The sequence below is a fragment of the Podarcis liolepis genome, assembly GCF_965112155.1.
Source record: "Podarcis liolepis genome assembly, chromosome: 12".
NCBI classification, from domain to species: domain Eukaryota; kingdom Metazoa; phylum Chordata; class Lepidosauria; order Squamata; family Lacertidae; genus Podarcis; species Podarcis liolepis.
In genome coordinates, this window is record NC_139563.1 from 31,304,180 (window position 1) to 31,321,778 (window position 17,599).

The following is a 17,599-nucleotide window of genomic DNA, read 5'->3' on the forward strand; positions in this document are numbered from 1 at the left end:
GGGGTGGATGCAGGGCAGAAGGGAGGGGGCAAAATCAGCCACCTCCTGGTCTAGCGGCACCTGCCGCTAGGCTTTAAGGGGCCACATGATGCGCTTTTGTTTTTGGCTGCTTCCCCCGCCGGTCTGGAAAAATTCTTGTGGATGAGCCAATCTCTTCTACTCAAGAGAGTTTGACACGCTCAGGAAGGTGCTTTTTTCATATCTATGTTTTCTCACGCTTTGCTCAAGGGCGCTTGGGAAAGCGGCTGCTGGTCGAAATGCGGGGTGTTCCCATTTTATCCTCCCAACAACCCTGTCAGGTAGGTTAGGGTGTGAGACAGTGGCTGGCCCAAGGTGAACTTCATGAGCTTCAAATCCCAAGTGGTGATTTGAATCCTGTTCTCCCAGGCCCTCGTCTGGTGCTCTAACCATTACACCATACCGTCTCTCCTTCTGTGTTGGCTCCTGACAAGCTCACCTTCCTTGTTGCTGCTACGCATTATTAGGAAGCTGCTTGGTATCAACTTGCTCAGTTACAGACTGACAGGCATCCACTGCCCAGGGTTTCAGGCAGGAATCTTTATCAGCTTTTACCTGGGGATGCTGAGGTTTGAAACTGAGTCCCTTCGTGTGCAAAGCAGATGCGACAGTGTTCCTCTCAGCTGCCTGAGTTTGCTGTCAAAAAGTTTTGGCAGTGTTACCCAGCTGGTGCCATAATGTTTCTGCAGAATTCTGTTTCTCCTTCGGGGCACAGATTATAGGATTTAAAGTACTGGCGGGGAGATTGTGTGTGTGTGTGTCTTCTTTGATGCTGATTCCAGAAGATGAGTTGCAAAGGAGCTCAGCACCCGAGCTGTTTTGTAAGCAGCAGATATCTGTTGTAGGTGCTACGAAGAGGAATCTTATGGCACCGTTCAGTCTAGATTGTGAACTCCCCGCAGGCAGGGACCTGCCCTCTTGTGCCCTTTAAAGCTCTACACACACATGTGGCTTTGTAGAAAGAATGATATTATCAACATATTTATTGTGGGTTCCCACAATGTGGCTAAATCCAGTGCCTTCCAAGGTGACATGTGCCGGAAAGGTGGAACCAGATTTGCCTCCTACAATAAATGCAAAAGAGAATCTCTTGTTACAATGAATCTGTTAGCCTTCAAGGTGACATAAGAGTTTGTTTCTTTGCAGATACTAGGAACTTGCAGGTAATGTTAATCTTGGTCTTAGGGTCCAACCCATTTAGCGTCACCTTTTCCCTGCTTTGGTCCTGCTCCATATTTAAAGAAACAGTTATGAATTAATATTTTATAATAATTATAAAAAGCATTCCTGAGCATGTACAGAGCAAATGCCTTAAGTCCCTGCATTTCTGGAACTGAGGTACGAGGCTTCTTTCCAGGAGAGATGGCAGGTTTGCCATACTGCCCTGAATGACGTTGCCTCTCTTTTTAGAAATAGTTTTTTAAAAAAAATAAAATAATGTTTCTATCCTGCTCTTCCTTCAAGATGTTCAGGGTGGCATACATGTTTCTCCCTCCTTATCCTCACAACAACCCTATAAAGTTGGTTAGCTTGAAAGAGAATGACTGGCCCAAATAACCTAGTGAGCTTCATGGCTAAGTAGGGTTTGGAATTTGATTTAATGTTTGTACACTGTTTTTCCAACTGCAATATTGAGCTCAATCATGACAAAGCACTAAAAAAATAGTGGACAACATTTCCATCAAGATCATCACATCAAAAATTGCAATAGCATATAAGTAACACAAAAACAAATGATGAAAGCAGAAAAATTGAAAGCGATAAAACAAAATAAACATTTATTTATTACATTGATACATTGATAGCCACCTTTCCTCCAAAGAGCTCTTTTCTAGATCACCTCATTCCACAGTGCCAGGTGGATGCTGCAAGGAGTAATGTGCGCATAAAATGTGGTAAACTCATTTTTCTGCAGAAAGAACCAGAGGCTATTGGCAAGGTGAGGGAGTTGGCAGTTTTGCTAATGAATTTTGCCACCCGTGGTGCTGTGTTGCGCTGTGTTTAGGTATCTCCTGTGGTTTGCAGAAGAGGCTGTGTGCAGGGCTGACAGGAGTGGGGGGAGGGTAGAAGGAGGGCCCTTTGGCCTGGGTCTCAAGCTCAAATGTTGGGCCCCTCAGATTTATACTCTTGTCAATTTTGGAGGCATTTGATAAGCTTATGCACATAAGACCAAAATGCAACACGCTTTGTCTGCTCAGAGCTGCATAGTGAATCAATGAAGAGATGTGGTTTGGCGAAACACATTTTTTGGGTTAGCTGATAATAGGTTTTGTCACATTAAAGAATCATAGAATGTGAAGGGTCATCTAGTTCAACCCCTTGCAATGCAGGAATCTCAACCAAAGCATCCCTGACAGATGGTCATCCAACCTGAGTTTAAAATGTTCATCCATATTAATTAAAAAATATTTCTGATCTGAAGATTGGACTGTGATGGACATGCCGTCTCAGATATGCTGATTATATAAACCAACCATTAATTATTATTTTTTGGCAGGGATGCTTTATTTGGTTTTCGTGTATCATCCTTTTTTATTTTTTATTATCATGGCTAGGGGCCTAAAATGCTGAAAGTGGCCCAGGCCTCTCAGGAGAAGGTCTGGCAGTGTGTAAATCTTTTTCTGCTTGGTTTTGTGCTCAACTCATATATCCCTTGATGAAAACTCTCTATCTACATCTGCCAATTTCCATTTTGACCTGAGGTTGCACCTGAGGTTTCGTACACACACACACACACACACACACACACAGCTTCTGTTTGGTGCACAAAACAAAGTCCTGCACCTGAAGATACCTTCTTTGGCTGCATGTAACGGGAAATTATTAAAGGTTATATTTGTGATTAAAGATTATATTTTGAAGTTGCGAATTACCAGTACTTCTGAAGTACAGACAAGAGCATCAAATGGGGCTTTGATTTGGATTTGCGTGGACTCGGCCATGTGGAAATGCTGACATCAAGAGTGTTACGCAACATTCAATTCAGTAGGACCCCAACTAGATAGAGTTCAGCTTGGACTCAGCCAAGAAGCTCAGAGGGCGACCCTGGACCTGTCACTAGGCTTTAGCTTCATCTGTCTCACAGGGCTCCTGTGACAAGAGGAAGAGGAAAATCAAGTAGAGCAGCATGAGCTCCTTGGAAGAAAAGCGAAAATAAATAAATAAATAAATAAATAAATAAATAAATAAATAGTAAAGGTAAAGGGAACTCAGACCATTAGGTCTAGTCGTGGCAGACTCTGGGGTTGCAGCGCTCATCTCGCTTTACTGGCCGAGGGAGCTGGCGTACAGCTTCCGGGTCATGTAGCCAGCATGACTAAGCCGCTTCTGGCGAACCAGAGCAGCGCACGGAAACGCCGTTTACCTTCCTGCTGGAGAGGTACCTATTTATCTACTTGCACTTTGACGTGCTTTCGAACTGCTAGGTTGGCAGGAGCAGGGACCGAACAACGGGAGCTCACCCCGTCGCTGGGATTTGAACTGCCGACCTTCTGATCTGCAAGTCCTAGGCTCTGTGGTTTAACCCACAGCGCCACCCACGTCCCTATTAAATAAATAGACATATGTCAAAACTGCACTCTTTGGAACCTGGTCAATGTATGTGGAGGAGATCATTGCTGGCCTCAGCAAACCGGACTACCCAAAGTTCCTTAGGAGGAACTCATGGCATCTAAAATAATTTAACTGTATTGTACAGGCAGGCATTTAATCTGTAATAGTATGCCCTTCTTTGCTATTTTTGCTCCTCTAAATATTCTTATTTTAGGAAAATACTTTAGGAAAATTACTTTAGGAAATCGAGAATATTATTAAGAACATTCCTGTCTGGTTTTAGGAAAAGAGTGCAGTCAGGATGAAAGTACTGCAGCAGCCATCTTTACGGTTCAGATGGATGATTATCTTGGAGGAAAGCCTGTTCAGCATCGGGAAATCCAGGGATATGAGTCTACTCAATTCGTTGGATATTTCAAAGGTGGCATAAAGTATAAGGTACGTAATAGTGTGATTGCGTGATGTGTCTACAATAATTGGAACCTTTGAAAAGGGAACTAAAAGGAAGTTACAGTTCCGACTCAGTGTTAAAGCAGAACTTGAAGCAAACAACAGTCTCTAAGTGGTTTACAAAGATACAATGCAAAAAAATCAAAATCAATTAAGGCTATAAAATCACACATCAATTAAAATGCATGCTGGAATATATATATATATTTTAAGGCTTCAATAAGTGGCAGAAGTTCAATAGGGCAGCCCCATGTAGTCTATGTCCCACCAGTCGGCAGTTTATTTCCTGGGGTAAAATCCTAAAAAGAGCTCAACAACTTTGGGGTACAATCATAAAAAAGCTTAACAACTTCAATCCTAAAAAAGTAAAAAAAAGGTCAGCAACCTTGGTTGGCCCTCATGGCCCTTCACTTCATCAAGTCTGGCCCTCTTTGAAAAAAGTTTGGATACCACTAAGGTTACTTATGTATAGATCCTCTTGGCCCAACTATCCCTGTCGAAAAATGGCTGCTGTTGATGATGTATCAGCTATAGCTGGTAAAAGGCCCTGAGGCCACCTGATCTTTCAGTGACAAAGATGGATCCAGGTACAGCCTCAAACTTCAAACTTGTCCTTTCCAAGGAAGTGCAAGCTCATCGAGAAGAAGCAACTGGTCTGTCTCCCTGACCACCTTCTCAGGTTTCAAATTCAGTTTTCTGTGTTAGTGCAAATCTGGTTGGGTGTGATGTATGATCTACTTCTGTATGTGTATATGTGTACTAGGCCCTTATATACTCCATCACAGAAACCAACTAACCCTAAGTTGCTTCACTTTATTTAGGCAGGTGGTGTTGCCTCGGGCTTTAATCATGTGGTCACCAATGACCTCAGCGCAAGAAGACTTCTGCATATCAAAGGCCGGAGAGTGATTCGAGCCACCGAAGTTCCTCTTAGCTGGGACAGTTTCAACAAAGGAGACTGCTTCATTGTTGACCTTGGAACGGTAAGTGGTCAAGGAATGAAGTTTTCCAAAGCAACAAAATCTCCTACAAAAACTGCCATATACAGTAATTAAGTCTGAGCCCCAAACCAAGATCTTCTCTATACATTACAAACACTTCCTCTGCAATATTAGACTCAAAATAACTTGTGTCGCAAGCACTGGTGGTTTGCTGCTGACCACATCCCTTGAAGCATTTAAGCAGATAAAAGACCAACAGGAAACAATATTTTCTAGAATTTGTCATGCTCTAAAATAGCCCCAGCAAAGCTTGGTTAAAAAGGAATAAAGGTAAAGGGACCCCTGACCATTAGGTCCAGTCGTGACCGACTCTGGGGTTGCAGCGCTCATCTCGCTTTATTGGCCAAGGGAGCCAGCGTACAGCTTCCGGGTCATGTGGCCAGCATGACTAAGCCACTTCTGGCGAACCAGAGCAGCGCATGGAAGCGCCGTTTACCTTCCCGCCGGAGCGGTACCTATTTACCTACTTGCACTTTGACATGCTTTCGAACTGCTAGGTTGGCAGGAGCAGGGACCGAGCAACGGGAGCTCACCCCGTCGCAGGGATTCGAACCGCCGACCTTCCGATCGGCAAGTCCTAGGCTCTGTGGTTTAACCCACAGCGCCACCCGCGTCCCTTTAAAAAGGAATACCTTTATCTTAATGTAGTTCTGATTCAAAGACAGAAACAACCATATGTAAGGAGCATTGAAAAAAAGCCAGGATTTCTCAAGATTGGAATCAGATTTGCTATTTCCCTTCATCTTGTTTACTCCCCTCGTGTGGTCAAAATATTAAATTTGACTTAGGGCAGTGGCATGAGACCTGGTTAAGGATGTAGTATTCATTATCAGGTGGTCAATATGGGACTCGGGCTGAATGTTCACGATTTATCATTACAAAGAACTGAGAATAAGCAGCCCATTGTGAAAGGTTAGAGAGAATGCAGAAGGAAGATGCTGTGAGCTAAAAGCAGGGCTGGGGGAACTATGGCTTTCCTGTTGTTGTTGAACTCCAAATCCCATCATTTCTAAGCATGCTGGCTGGGGCTGGTGGGAGTGGGAGTCCAGTAATATTTGGAGGGCCACAGATCCCCTACGCTCGATCTAGAGTTTTGAAGGAAAGACTTGCTTTTTTTCTGAATAAGAATATTGCAGAATAAACATATTTAGGTCCATAATTACAGTTGGGTCACTTCAGAATGTTGCTTTTGTGTGTGTTGAAAGGTCATTCAGCTCCGTTGTACTGCTGTCCTTCTGAGGAATTTAGGGATCACAGTGATACAATTTATTAGACAGTGTGGCTGATTATTTTGAGGGTGTGGTGAGGAAACACACAACAACATTCAAATCTTGTTGATTTACTTTTGTAACCAGATAAGGTCTATGGATTGCAAACACAGCTTCCATGGAGCCATGGTGTTTGCCCATGCAGTATATTTTCATATGTTATTTGCATATATTTTTTAAAAAAAATGCTTTGAGCTTTGTTTTCTGTTTCTTGACTAAGCCAAGAGATGTTGAGATTTTCTCATTTCATATTCCTACGTGGTTGTGCATCTGGTTGGCATTTACTGTACATGAAGCAAGAACTGGAAATTCAGGTGCCTTACTAAACAATTAATCTGATTAATTTGGCAAGCCTTCCATAGCAAATGCACACTAGCGTTGCTAAATGAGAATATTCTGCTATGTTCGCATAACCGTTTGTACTGGCCACCAATAAACATTGCACAACTAAGATAATGAAAATGCAGAATACTTCGTAAAATCAGCAATGAGATGCTATTAGCTGCAGCTGAAAGAACATTTCTCTAGAAGGCAATATGTGCTTTGAAGCAACTTGGACCTGCAATAAAATGCTGCAGAGTAAAAGTGCTTCCTATCAGGGTTCCAGCCAGCTCTTCCAGGAAACTCCATTTTACTCTCCTCACATATTCCATTTGCCCTCCAGCAGTGAATCTGCAATCTGTGCCCTACCGAACGCAGTCAGTTTGCATTGGGTCTTCCCCAGCTTAGAGTTTTAAAAATAACTTTTTTTGTACTTCTCGGGGTCTCCTCAACCCTACTCATACTTCCGTCTTGTGTGTGGGTTATTCCATTTTGGCTACATTAGAATCCACACATACAGAATGAGTTTACTGTTAATGTACAGAATTGTGCAATGAACACTTTGAAACATCCCAATTGCTGTTTCTTCTTTTTGTTTCCTTAATAACCCCATGTCCTTTTATTTAGTTTATGTGTGTGTGAGGGAAAAAGAAAAGAGGTTTTCATTATCAGTTCAGAGGTTGTGCTGGTGACACGTGCTCGTCTGTCTAAATATTGTTCTGGGGTGCCTTTCAACACTCAAAAATGATGTTAATAGGCTAATTAGATTTCTCACTTGAGTGCATTGCCACTACCTCATTTCCAGGCTAATAAGGATTCCTTACTGTGTGAATGATAATACACATAATCACAAGGGTTAAACAGATCATGTAACTGGGAACAGGCATCCAGACCACAAAAGGAAAAAAGGATAAAATTCAGTTTTATTAAATGATAAAACAAGGCCCCAGTATGATAAATATGCCACAAGGCTGCAACCACAGCAGGGGATAAAAACGACTGAATGCCCTACCATGAGTTGTCAGGGAGATAAAGAATTACACAACTTTTAGAAAACATCTGAAAGCTGTTCAGGGAAGTTTTTAATGTCTGACATTTTATTATTTTTTATATTTTGCTGGAAGCCATCCAGTGTGGCTGGGGAAACCCAGCCAGATGGGCGGGGTATAAATAATAAATATTATTATTATTATTATTATTATTATTATTATTATTATTATTATTTATTACACCCCTCCTACTATGTAGCTAGCTAGGCATCTACTCCCCTCCATGCTTGTGCCCTGAACTGGACCACTGATGCAACAGCATGACCACACTTCTTCCCAAACTCAAATTCCCTCACCTGACGGGGCTCATGCAAGTAGCCGGCATCTTCCGCCTTTGCACCTGGTGCAAAGGGCCCCTCCTTGACCTTGGAGACATTGGACTGAGGAGATCCTAATGGCCCAACTCTCTCATGGACCGGCTCTTTCTCCTCTTCCTGCCCTCCCTGCAACTCTTCCCCTGTCTCTGACAGCCCTGACTTTCCTTCTTCCCCAAGCCCTGACTCCTGCCTTCTGCACAAATCACTGGCCCCATGATCCTCCACTCCCCTTGCCTCCTCACACGCCCCTCAGAGTCCTGCCTGTCTCTGATAACAACAGCAGTCCTCACCCCTTTCAGCTGAGCCACATGTTTATGTGCCCAATGCCTGGTGATGCAGGATGTGGCTTGGCGAAAACCGACTTGTCGGTCAAATAGGGAGGTGATTTGCATTAGATGTTGCTGCCTAGGAATCTGGAATGTTTATCTACTCTTGCTTTTCTGAAAGTTTCGAAACCTTTCACAGCTGGGACTCTGAAAGGCTTTCGGATTCTCGGCTTTTATTAAAATTGTAAAGAGTTGTTTCAGAGCTCACCAATTGGGACCCATTCACAGCAGGCAGGGGAATTAATAGCTATCTTGACTTTAGGCACATGCCAAGTGCTTTTACAGTGGTACCTCGGGTTAAGAACGTAATTCGTTCAGGAGGTCCATTCTTAACCTGAAACTGTTCTTAACCTGAGGTACCACTTTAGCTAATGGGGCCTCCCGCTGCTGCCACGTAATTTCTGTTCTCATCCTGAAGAAAAGTTCTTAACCTGAGGTACTATTTCTGGGTTAGTGAAGTCTGTAACCTGAAGCGTCTGTAACCCGAGGTACCACTGTAGTAGCATTTTTGGAATATGAATCAGAATTCAAAATTGTGAATTGTGAATAGTGAAGCTGTTTGGTCTAGAAAGTAGGCATGGGCTTAGTTCCATTTAGTACTCCTTTCACTGGTAAGTAGAAAACGCTGTATTCTTGGGTGTGTGCTCAGAATGGATTCATTATATGCCAAAACGCCTGTGGACTGAGGAACAAGACGTTTATTAATGGAGATAAATTTTAGGCAAAGCACATAAACTAGGAACTGTAGTTCTTTTAGAGTCCTCTTATTCCACCTTTCTGTTTCTCTACTTTCAGGCTATCAAAACCTGTTCATTCCATGCAATTCTGTCATGAAATTATTTGCAGCTTGTCTTTGAATTAAAGTCTCTGCTTCCATACAAGCTTATTTGGATGAGTTTGTGGGATTTATTTATTCAGTCAGCTTGTTAGCTGTCCTTTAGCATAATCTCCCAGGGCGGTGAACAATTAAAAGAATGAAATGAAACAATCAAAATGCAGCAATCAAAGCCACAGTGACAGCAATTAAGAAGAGCCAGCTGTGAACTGTGAAACAATAATTAAGAAAACAGGAATGCCTGGCTAAACCAACGGCTGGGATGCCAGGGCAAATCAAAGAAGCCTTCATCTTTGGCAGCCAAGGGATCACTAGGCAGGGCTGGCATCAAGGGCTGATATGAGTTGCCTTCACACCAAGTACTTACAAAGCACTGTGATGCCACTTTAAACAGTCCCAGTAATTCTGGGAGCTGTAATTCATTAAGGGTTCCGAAAGCTGTTAGGAGACCCCTATTCTCCACATGGAGCTACAATTCCCAGATTGGTTCCACAGTCAACCCCTCTTCATAAGGAACTCTGGGAACCTATAGCAACCAGCATATAGTGTCAAATAACCATTCTTGCTATTCCTTAATAGAAACAGTTATGAATCATTCTGCCATATAGACGCAACTGATCTGTATACTAATCTGTAGACACAGTTGTAGCTTTGTGATGCCACAATGAATAAACCATGGTTTATTGTATAAGGAATGAACTTAGGTAAGGCTTCTGGTTATTGCTCTCCCCTCTCATGGGTTATGGTGTTGGCTTGTTTCAATAAACTGTAGTTAAGATCAACCATAGATTAGGGTGTGGACATGATCCTAAACTCCTCACAGCCATCCTAGAGAAACAGAGGAACAAAGTGGGGAGCAGGTAAGCTCTAGGCTTGCCTTAGACTTGTTCCCATAACAATAAACCAAAATTTACTTAACATCCAGGTGCAGTCAGTATTAACAAATACAGTGGTACCTCAGGTTACATACACTTCAGGTTACATACGCTTCAGGTTACAGACTCCGCTAACCCAGAAATAGTGCTTCAGGTTAAGAACTTTGCTTCAGGATGAGAACAGAAATTGTGCTCCGGCAGCATGGCAGCAGCAGGAGGCCCCATTAGCTAAATTGGTGCTTCAGGTTAAGAACAGTTTCAGGTTAAGAACGGACCTCCAGAACGAATTAAGTACTTAACCTGAGGTACCACTGTATCTGCAGCTGTGTTCCAACAGAAAATTTTGGAATTGTAATGACGCTGGAACGTTGCAAGCTATCCATGTGAAGCTTTCCCCTGAATAATTCTGCTGACTGATGAGATCTCTTGTTTTGTTCTAGGAGATCTACCAGTGGTGTGGCTCTACATGCAATAAATTTGAGCGCCTGAAAGCTACGCAGGTTGCTGTGGGCATTCGGGACAATGAACGGAACGGAAGAGCCCAGTTGATTGCTGTGGATGAAGGAAGTGAGCCAAAAGAACTCCTAAAGGTATTGTATATTCACTTGGTGGCGAAACTGCCCCCCCCCGCTCCATTAGCTGTGTTGTTTATCTGGCCAGTCACCCTGCCTCAGGCTATGGCTCGAGATACCATGAAGTAGACAGAACGGGGCTTGCCTATTGCATACATGGGGAACCAGAGTTCAGTGATGGGCCACATGCACTGATGGACCACATGGAGTGCGTGCTGAAGATCCCAGGTTCAGTCTCTGGCATCTCCAGGAAAGAGCCTGAAACCTTGGAGTGCCATTGCCAGCAAACATGGCAGCTCACCACTTGTGGCCTGGACCCAGTTCACATTATGAGCTATTAACCTAGATGGTAATAAATGGTTAATGAATGATATTTTAAAGTTGCATTCTCCCTCGGTTTCTAATGGAAAATAAGTTAGCAATTAATTATAGTAGTGCTAGAACCCTTAATTATTTTTGGAGTCGGTAAGCTTCACAACTGTTTGGAACGTTAATATTGGTTTGGGTTAGAGTTCCTCTCACATCCGCATGGGGAAACCAATGGAGTGTGCATGAGAGCACCGCTGCTGATATTTGCGTCTCTGCTTTGTCGTGCCGATTGCGGCTTGAGCAACTGAGTATGACAGATGTTGTGCCTCGAGGCATGTTGGCCATGCATGATTCATGGATGCCTGGGCTGGTGAGGGGGGAGGAAGAAGGCCATAGTTGAGCACGGCCTGTAATTTTTGCTGAAAGAAGAAAGGCCCGTTGCCATTTTCGAAGCCAGTTTCTTTTAGCTCCGCTTCCTACCATTTAACTGGTGCCGGTGCTAAAACAACGTGGCAGAGGAGCAGCGCATCATGAGAGCCTTGCTGGATCTAGCCCAAGGTTCTGTTCTCGCAGTGGCCAACCAGATGCTTCTGGGAATCCTGCAAGCAGGATCTGTGTGCAGCAACGCTTGCTCCACTTGTGATTCCTTGCAACAGGCATTCAGAGGCTTGCTGCTTCTGCTTTTTACAGTTGAGGTAGTACAAGTTCCCTCTAGAGTGAATCAGGCTCTCCACATGAACAGCTGATGATATGAGGGCCTGGTGGATGTGGGAGGATTGGAGATCATCTGCAGGGAGACATGGAGGGCTGTGCATTCTTCTACCACCATGCTCTTCCAGCGCCACCACTGCCTTAATATATAAGCCAGGGTATTAGAATCATAGAATTGTAGAGTTGGAAGGGAGCATGAAGATCATCTAAGTCCAGCCCTCTGCAATGCAGGGATAGGCAGCTGTCCCATTCGGGGATAGAACCTGCAACCTTGATGTTATCAGCATCACGCTCTAACCAACTCAGTGGCATAGGAAGGGGGTGCGGTGGGTGTGGGCGCCCCCGGTGTCATCACTGAGGGGGTGACAAAATGGCAAAAATATGTGTTTTTAAAATAATTTTTTAAAAATTGGGCACATGACACTTTTAAAAAAATATCTCCTGCACCCACCGCACCCCCCTTCCTATGCCACTGGTAGCTAGGTGAGGCAGGGGGCACTGGGCACCACACCGCGGGGCCTGCAGCGTGCCTGAGCCAGGTTCACTCCTGAGGGGGAGGCGGTGGGCGGACTGCCTGCAAGGTCCGTGCTGCTTTTTCGAGCAGCGTGGGGCTTGTGTCTGCCCACCGCCTCAGCAACCCTACAGCTGCCTTGGCTCGCCCCGCCCCCATGGGCAGCTCACTTCACTCCTGGCTGCAGGACGTGTGCACTGTACCGGGCACCCGAGCAGTTAGCTACGCCACTGAACCAATGGAGCTATCCAGGCTCCATTAGTTCATAGGTGGGGAACTTCAGGCCCAGGGGTTCATGTGTCTCTCTCTCCATGTCTCTCTCTCTCTCTCTCTGTGATCCTTGACACTCTACTCAGGCCACACCCCAGTTCCCAAGCACACCTTTTCTCCTCAGGCCACACCTCTCAGCAGCCTTGTTTCAGACCCTCCTCAAGGGCCTTTGCCCAGCTGGGATGTGACCTTGATGCCTGGTAATGACTCTTGCTTGCCTGGGTGCCGGATGTGTGGAAACTAGCCTATAAGAGTAAAATCTGCATTCATTGATCTGTCCACTTTTGCCTCTGGGTCTCCTCCCCACCACTGGCAAGTGTCCCCTGGAAGCCAACACAGCCCTCAGATTGCATAAGGCTCCCCACCCCTTTAGTACAGTCGCCAAAGGAATCTTCCAAGCTATTTACTAGCATAGACTGGCAGAATTCCATCTAAGTTAGTACACTCCTTTTTACAGCTGCAAAGACCTTGAATCTATGAACGTAGCATTGCATGAGTACAATCCGCTCTCAGTTTATTTTTTAGGAGGTGGACTCTCCAGGACAGAATAAAAAAACAGGGGTATTCCCTCTGCCCAGTGATTTCATATAAAGTTTTCACCCATGTGTTTAAAATATGGGGTGTTTTCCTCTGTCCTTTTCTTTGGAAAAAGGTCTGTACCCTTTAAGCAGTTAAAAAAAACCACCCATGCTGGCATCCTTCCAAAGTCAGTGGGAACTTCCTTATAGACTCCATTCAGCCATAAAGGTCAAACAGCACATTTCCCTAGTTAACTTCTAGATAAGATCACAGATCATTCAGGCAGATGGGCATGGAGTAACTAAAAAGGCACATGTCAAACATAAATGTATGACAGAATATGTCTGCTTTTTCCATTTTTTTTGCACTGAAGTGCATGGATTTGAATTCATTTCATAGAGTTTCTAAGCTTCATATTTTTTTATTTACAATAAAACAAAACAAGTGGGTTTCAGTATTTTTAGGAAGTGTGTAAATTACCGTATTTTTTGCTCTATAAGACTCACTTTTTCCCTCCTAAAAAGTTAGGGGAAATGTGTGTGCCTCTTATGGAGTGAATGCAGGCTACGCAGCTATCCCAGAAGCCAGAAAAGCAAGAGGGAATGCTGCTTTCTCTGTGCAGCAATCCCTCTTGCTGTTCTGGCTTCTGGGATTCAGAATATTTTTTTTCTTGTTTTCCTCCTCCAAAAACTAGATGCATCTTGTGGTCTGGTGCGTCTTATAGAGCAAAAAATACGGAATTTCGCTACTATGTTGTATTGATCAGGACGTTCAAAAATAAATCCCACCGCACTCAGAGGCGCTTCATTCCTACTCGCAATGCGTTTCGGATCACGTCCTCAAAATACCTTTTCCTAGGAAGGTTTTATCTTGAGGAACTTTGGGCAAAGATTTACCTCTTTCCAAAGAGATTGGCCAAATGGTTCAGGAAACATGTGGCAGTTGCTGGGCTGGCCCACCCGTGAGCTGAGGCGACCGTCTCAGGTGGCTGGATCCACAGGGGCAGCAGATCTGGCCTCCAAGGACTGCGCCACCCATGGCTGCCACGGTGGCAGTGAGAGCTATGCCATGCAACTTGGAAGCCGTCTCTGCTGTGTCTCTTTAGCCGCCCTTCATAATGCCGTCTCTGCAGCAGCCTCTTGGCAAATAGGAGGCGCTTCTGGTCTCCTCCCACTATTGTTCCCGATGCAGACCTTTATTTTGCCCTTCTTCCTGGTGCACCGTATTTTTCGCCCTATAGGACGCACTTTTTCCCCTCCAAAAATGAAGGGGAAATCTGTGTGCGTCCTATGGGGCGAATACAGGCTTTCGCTGAAACTTGGAGAGCGAGAGGGGTCGGTGCGCACCGACCCCTCTCACTCTCCAGGCTTCAGGAAGCTATCAGCAAGCCTGGGGAGCCCGCGGGAGTTCCCGCAGGGCTCCCCACGCTGCAGATAGCAGCCTGCCGCCCGGCGCACGGGGCACCCTGAAGCAGAGCGCCCCACGCTTCGGGCAGACATCGGCCAGCCCCACAAGCTTGGGGGACAGCGGGGAGGCGCAGTGCCGCCATCCCGCTGTTCCCCGACCTGGTTTTGGGGGGAAATAAAGGGGGGGAATTTCCTTTATTTCCCCCCCAAAAAAACTAGGTGCGTCCTATGGGGTGGAGCATCCTATGGGACGAAAAATACGATAGTTCTTCACTGGTAGAGGGTCCCCCCTCTTGTGGCTTCCAGCAGGTGCCAAAATGTCTTGGGCAGTTGTAAAGGTGTGCAAGGACTCAGAACGACTTGTGTCCTACCTGTTAATTGTGTGAGCAAGATGCACCGGAAACAACAGATTCTTTGGCTTATTGGGCTGTTCTGGTTTTTATTTTGATTATGCATTTTGTGTATTGTGGTTTTTATCCTGAGACCTGCGGGTATAGGGTGGTATACAAATTTAACAAACAAACAAACAAAGAGGCAATAGATATATCCTTGCTCTCGTAAGTGGAAGTCGAAAATGGAAGTGAAAATGGAAATGACTCACCACTGCCTAGACTGATTGGGATACATTTTCTACACAAAGGAGTCTGTTATAGCCTTTGCCTCAAGTACACATTGAGCTGGTTCAGATGATCATATCACAAACTTACAAGTTGAGATTTGAAAAACAAAAACAAAAAGGTTTGCCTTCTTCACTCCTCCTTTTTTGTGAGACACAATTACCGTAAATTGGGAAGTTTCAAAATAACCATAGTTTCCCATTTGATCTGAACTGAGAAACTGTGGCTGCCAACTTCAGAACAAGCCAGAAGTTTGTTCAATATTCTGGCTTGTTTTGAAGCTATTAACCAGAATTTCTAAGTTTGGACAAAATGGGAAACTGTGGTTGGTTAATTTACTGGTTAGAAGAAGAAGAAGAAGAGTTTGGATTTGATATCCTGCCTTTCACTCCCCTTCAGGAGTATCAAAGCGGCTAACATTCTCCTTTCCCTTCCTCCCCCACAACAAACACTCTGTGAGGTGAGTGGGGCTGAGAGACTTCAGAGAAGTGTGACTAGCCCAAGGTCACCCAGCAGCTGCATGTGGAGGAGCGGAGACGCGAACCCGGTTCCCCAGATTACGAGACTACCGCTCTTAGCCACTACACCACACTGGCTCTATGACACTGGTTATGTCATGGTTTGCTCAGAGGGAAGGAACAACATGGATATGAGCACAGGTGAAAGGCTCATTCATATCTTAGCTTGTTAAGCAGTCATCTGATCTAACTCATTGCAATGCAGTTGTGCACCATTGGTCATAAAATGCTTGTAAGTTAGACTCTTGCCTCAGTGTTCCGAGAAAGCATAAACTCTTCTCCTGACAAGGAAAGGTGTCCTCTGGATTTGCCTCTCATGCTTTTTGATTACATAGTGGCTGTCACAATGGGGATTTTGGCATTTATTTGATTAGCTTTTCAACATGATGATAATTGAGCTAATCTCAAAGTAAACTTATTCCTCTCTACCCCATTCCCACATCTGTTGTGGGCTTCTGCTTATTGTACTGGGACAAGTAAACCAAAAGATAGTTTTAAAACAATTTGATTATTTGAGTAGGGAATATCCACTGGGCCAGGGCCCAGTAATTTCCATCTTTCATTGGTTGGGGACAAACATAATGCACTCAAATGCTGCTTAGAAAGTTTCACATGATATTTAGGCAAATTAAGATAAGCTAACAAGCAAATCACCTGTGTGCCTTCGCCTTAATGTGAGCCAGGGCTTAACACCCCCCACCCCTCCACCCCCTATAAATGAGACAGACAGTAGATCAGTAGAAATGAAAAGATAAACAGTTGTCCAAGCCATTAAAAATCCCACCCCTTAGTTCTACTTCCTTGACCAATTTGAGCCTCAGTGACTAGATTCAGCCCCCGGCTTCTGCAAGAAGGGCTGGGAAAAACTCCATACCCTCCAACATTTCTCTGATGAAAATAGGGACATCCTATCATCATCATCCTCATCCCTCCCATCTGACTGGGTTGCCCCAGCCACTCTGGATGGCTTCCAACATATATAAAAACATAATAAAGCATGCAACATAAAAAGAAACTTCCCTATACAGGGCTGCCTTCAGATGTCTTCTAAAGGTTGTATAGTTGCTTATCTCCTTGGCCTCCAATATTTCTCTGATGAAAATAGGGATGTCCAAAGAAAAAATGGGACATTCCAGGATCAAATCAAAATCAGGGACTGTCCTTGGAAAATAGGGACACTTGGAGGTCTGAGACTCCTGTCCAAGAACCTGGTGACCCACTGCCAGATAGCAAACACACCGTAGTGAGTTAGATGGACAATGATCTGACTTGGTCCAGCATCATGCAGCTTCCAGTCTTCCTGATCATAGCTCTCTTGTGCCATGTCTCGCCTGATGCTCAGCTCAGTTGTTCTGGAGCAAGACTTTATTTGGACATTTCTGTCCTGCTCTCCATCCTAAGATCTCAGGATGGGGCACAATTATTCATTCCTTGGCTTCCAGGATTCTGTCAGTGGTGAGATTGGAAACAACTTCTTGGGCTTTCATCTTCCCCCTTACAATGGTCATCTTCCTTCAGGCAATGGTAAAGAAGGTATTGAGAACACTAGGAGGATCCAAGGTTCAAATAGATAGGATCCCAATTCACTTGCTGATTTCTGCTTATGGAGAGATGAGTCTGAGGCCTACTTCCGGTTTGGCCAGGAGTCAGTAAGTACTGAGCCTACCTTAAATTCCAAGTTCACATAGTGCGATTGTGCTAGTCCCCTAAATGTTCCCCTGGCACCTCTTTGCCAAAGCCCGGGAAGCCTCTGCCCACCTTAGGGAGGGAGGTGTGATGCTCATGCTCATGACATCGGGACCTTGTGTCATCACACGTGTGACATCCCCTCCCCCATCATCCTTGCAAGCTGGTGCCTCTGGCCCCAACTGTTCCCCTATGAAAAATTCCACTGCACACCACTGCTGAATGGGGATGGGTGGATAGTGTTGAAGGTTTTGGGGGATATGTGGCCCTCCAGATCTTGCAGAACTACAACTTCCATCATCCCTTGGCCATCAGCCATGCTCGCTAGGGCTGATGGGAGTTGTAGTCCAGCAACATCCTGAAGGCCAAAAGCAGGCTTCCTCAACCTCAGCCCTCCAGATGTTTTGAGACTACAATTCCCATCATCCCACTGGTCCTGTTAGCTAGGGATCATGGGAGTTGTAGGCC

At 44.8% G+C, this 17,599-nt stretch overlaps 1 protein-coding gene across 1 annotated transcript in view; it reads left to right on the forward strand.

The window, feature by feature from the left end:
- The window catches only part of SCIN (scinderin), a 49,463-nt gene that overhangs the window by 975 nt on the left and 30,889 nt on the right, over positions 1–17,599 (forward strand). The window contains exons 2-4 of the mRNA XM_083467974.1: positions 3,854–4,008; positions 4,842–5,003; positions 10,453–10,602. Coding sequence (XP_083324100.1) covers positions 3,854–4,008; positions 4,842–5,003; positions 10,453–10,602 — 467 coding nt within the window. The remainder of the gene's footprint in view (positions 1–3,853; positions 4,009–4,841; positions 5,004–10,452; positions 10,603–17,599) is intronic.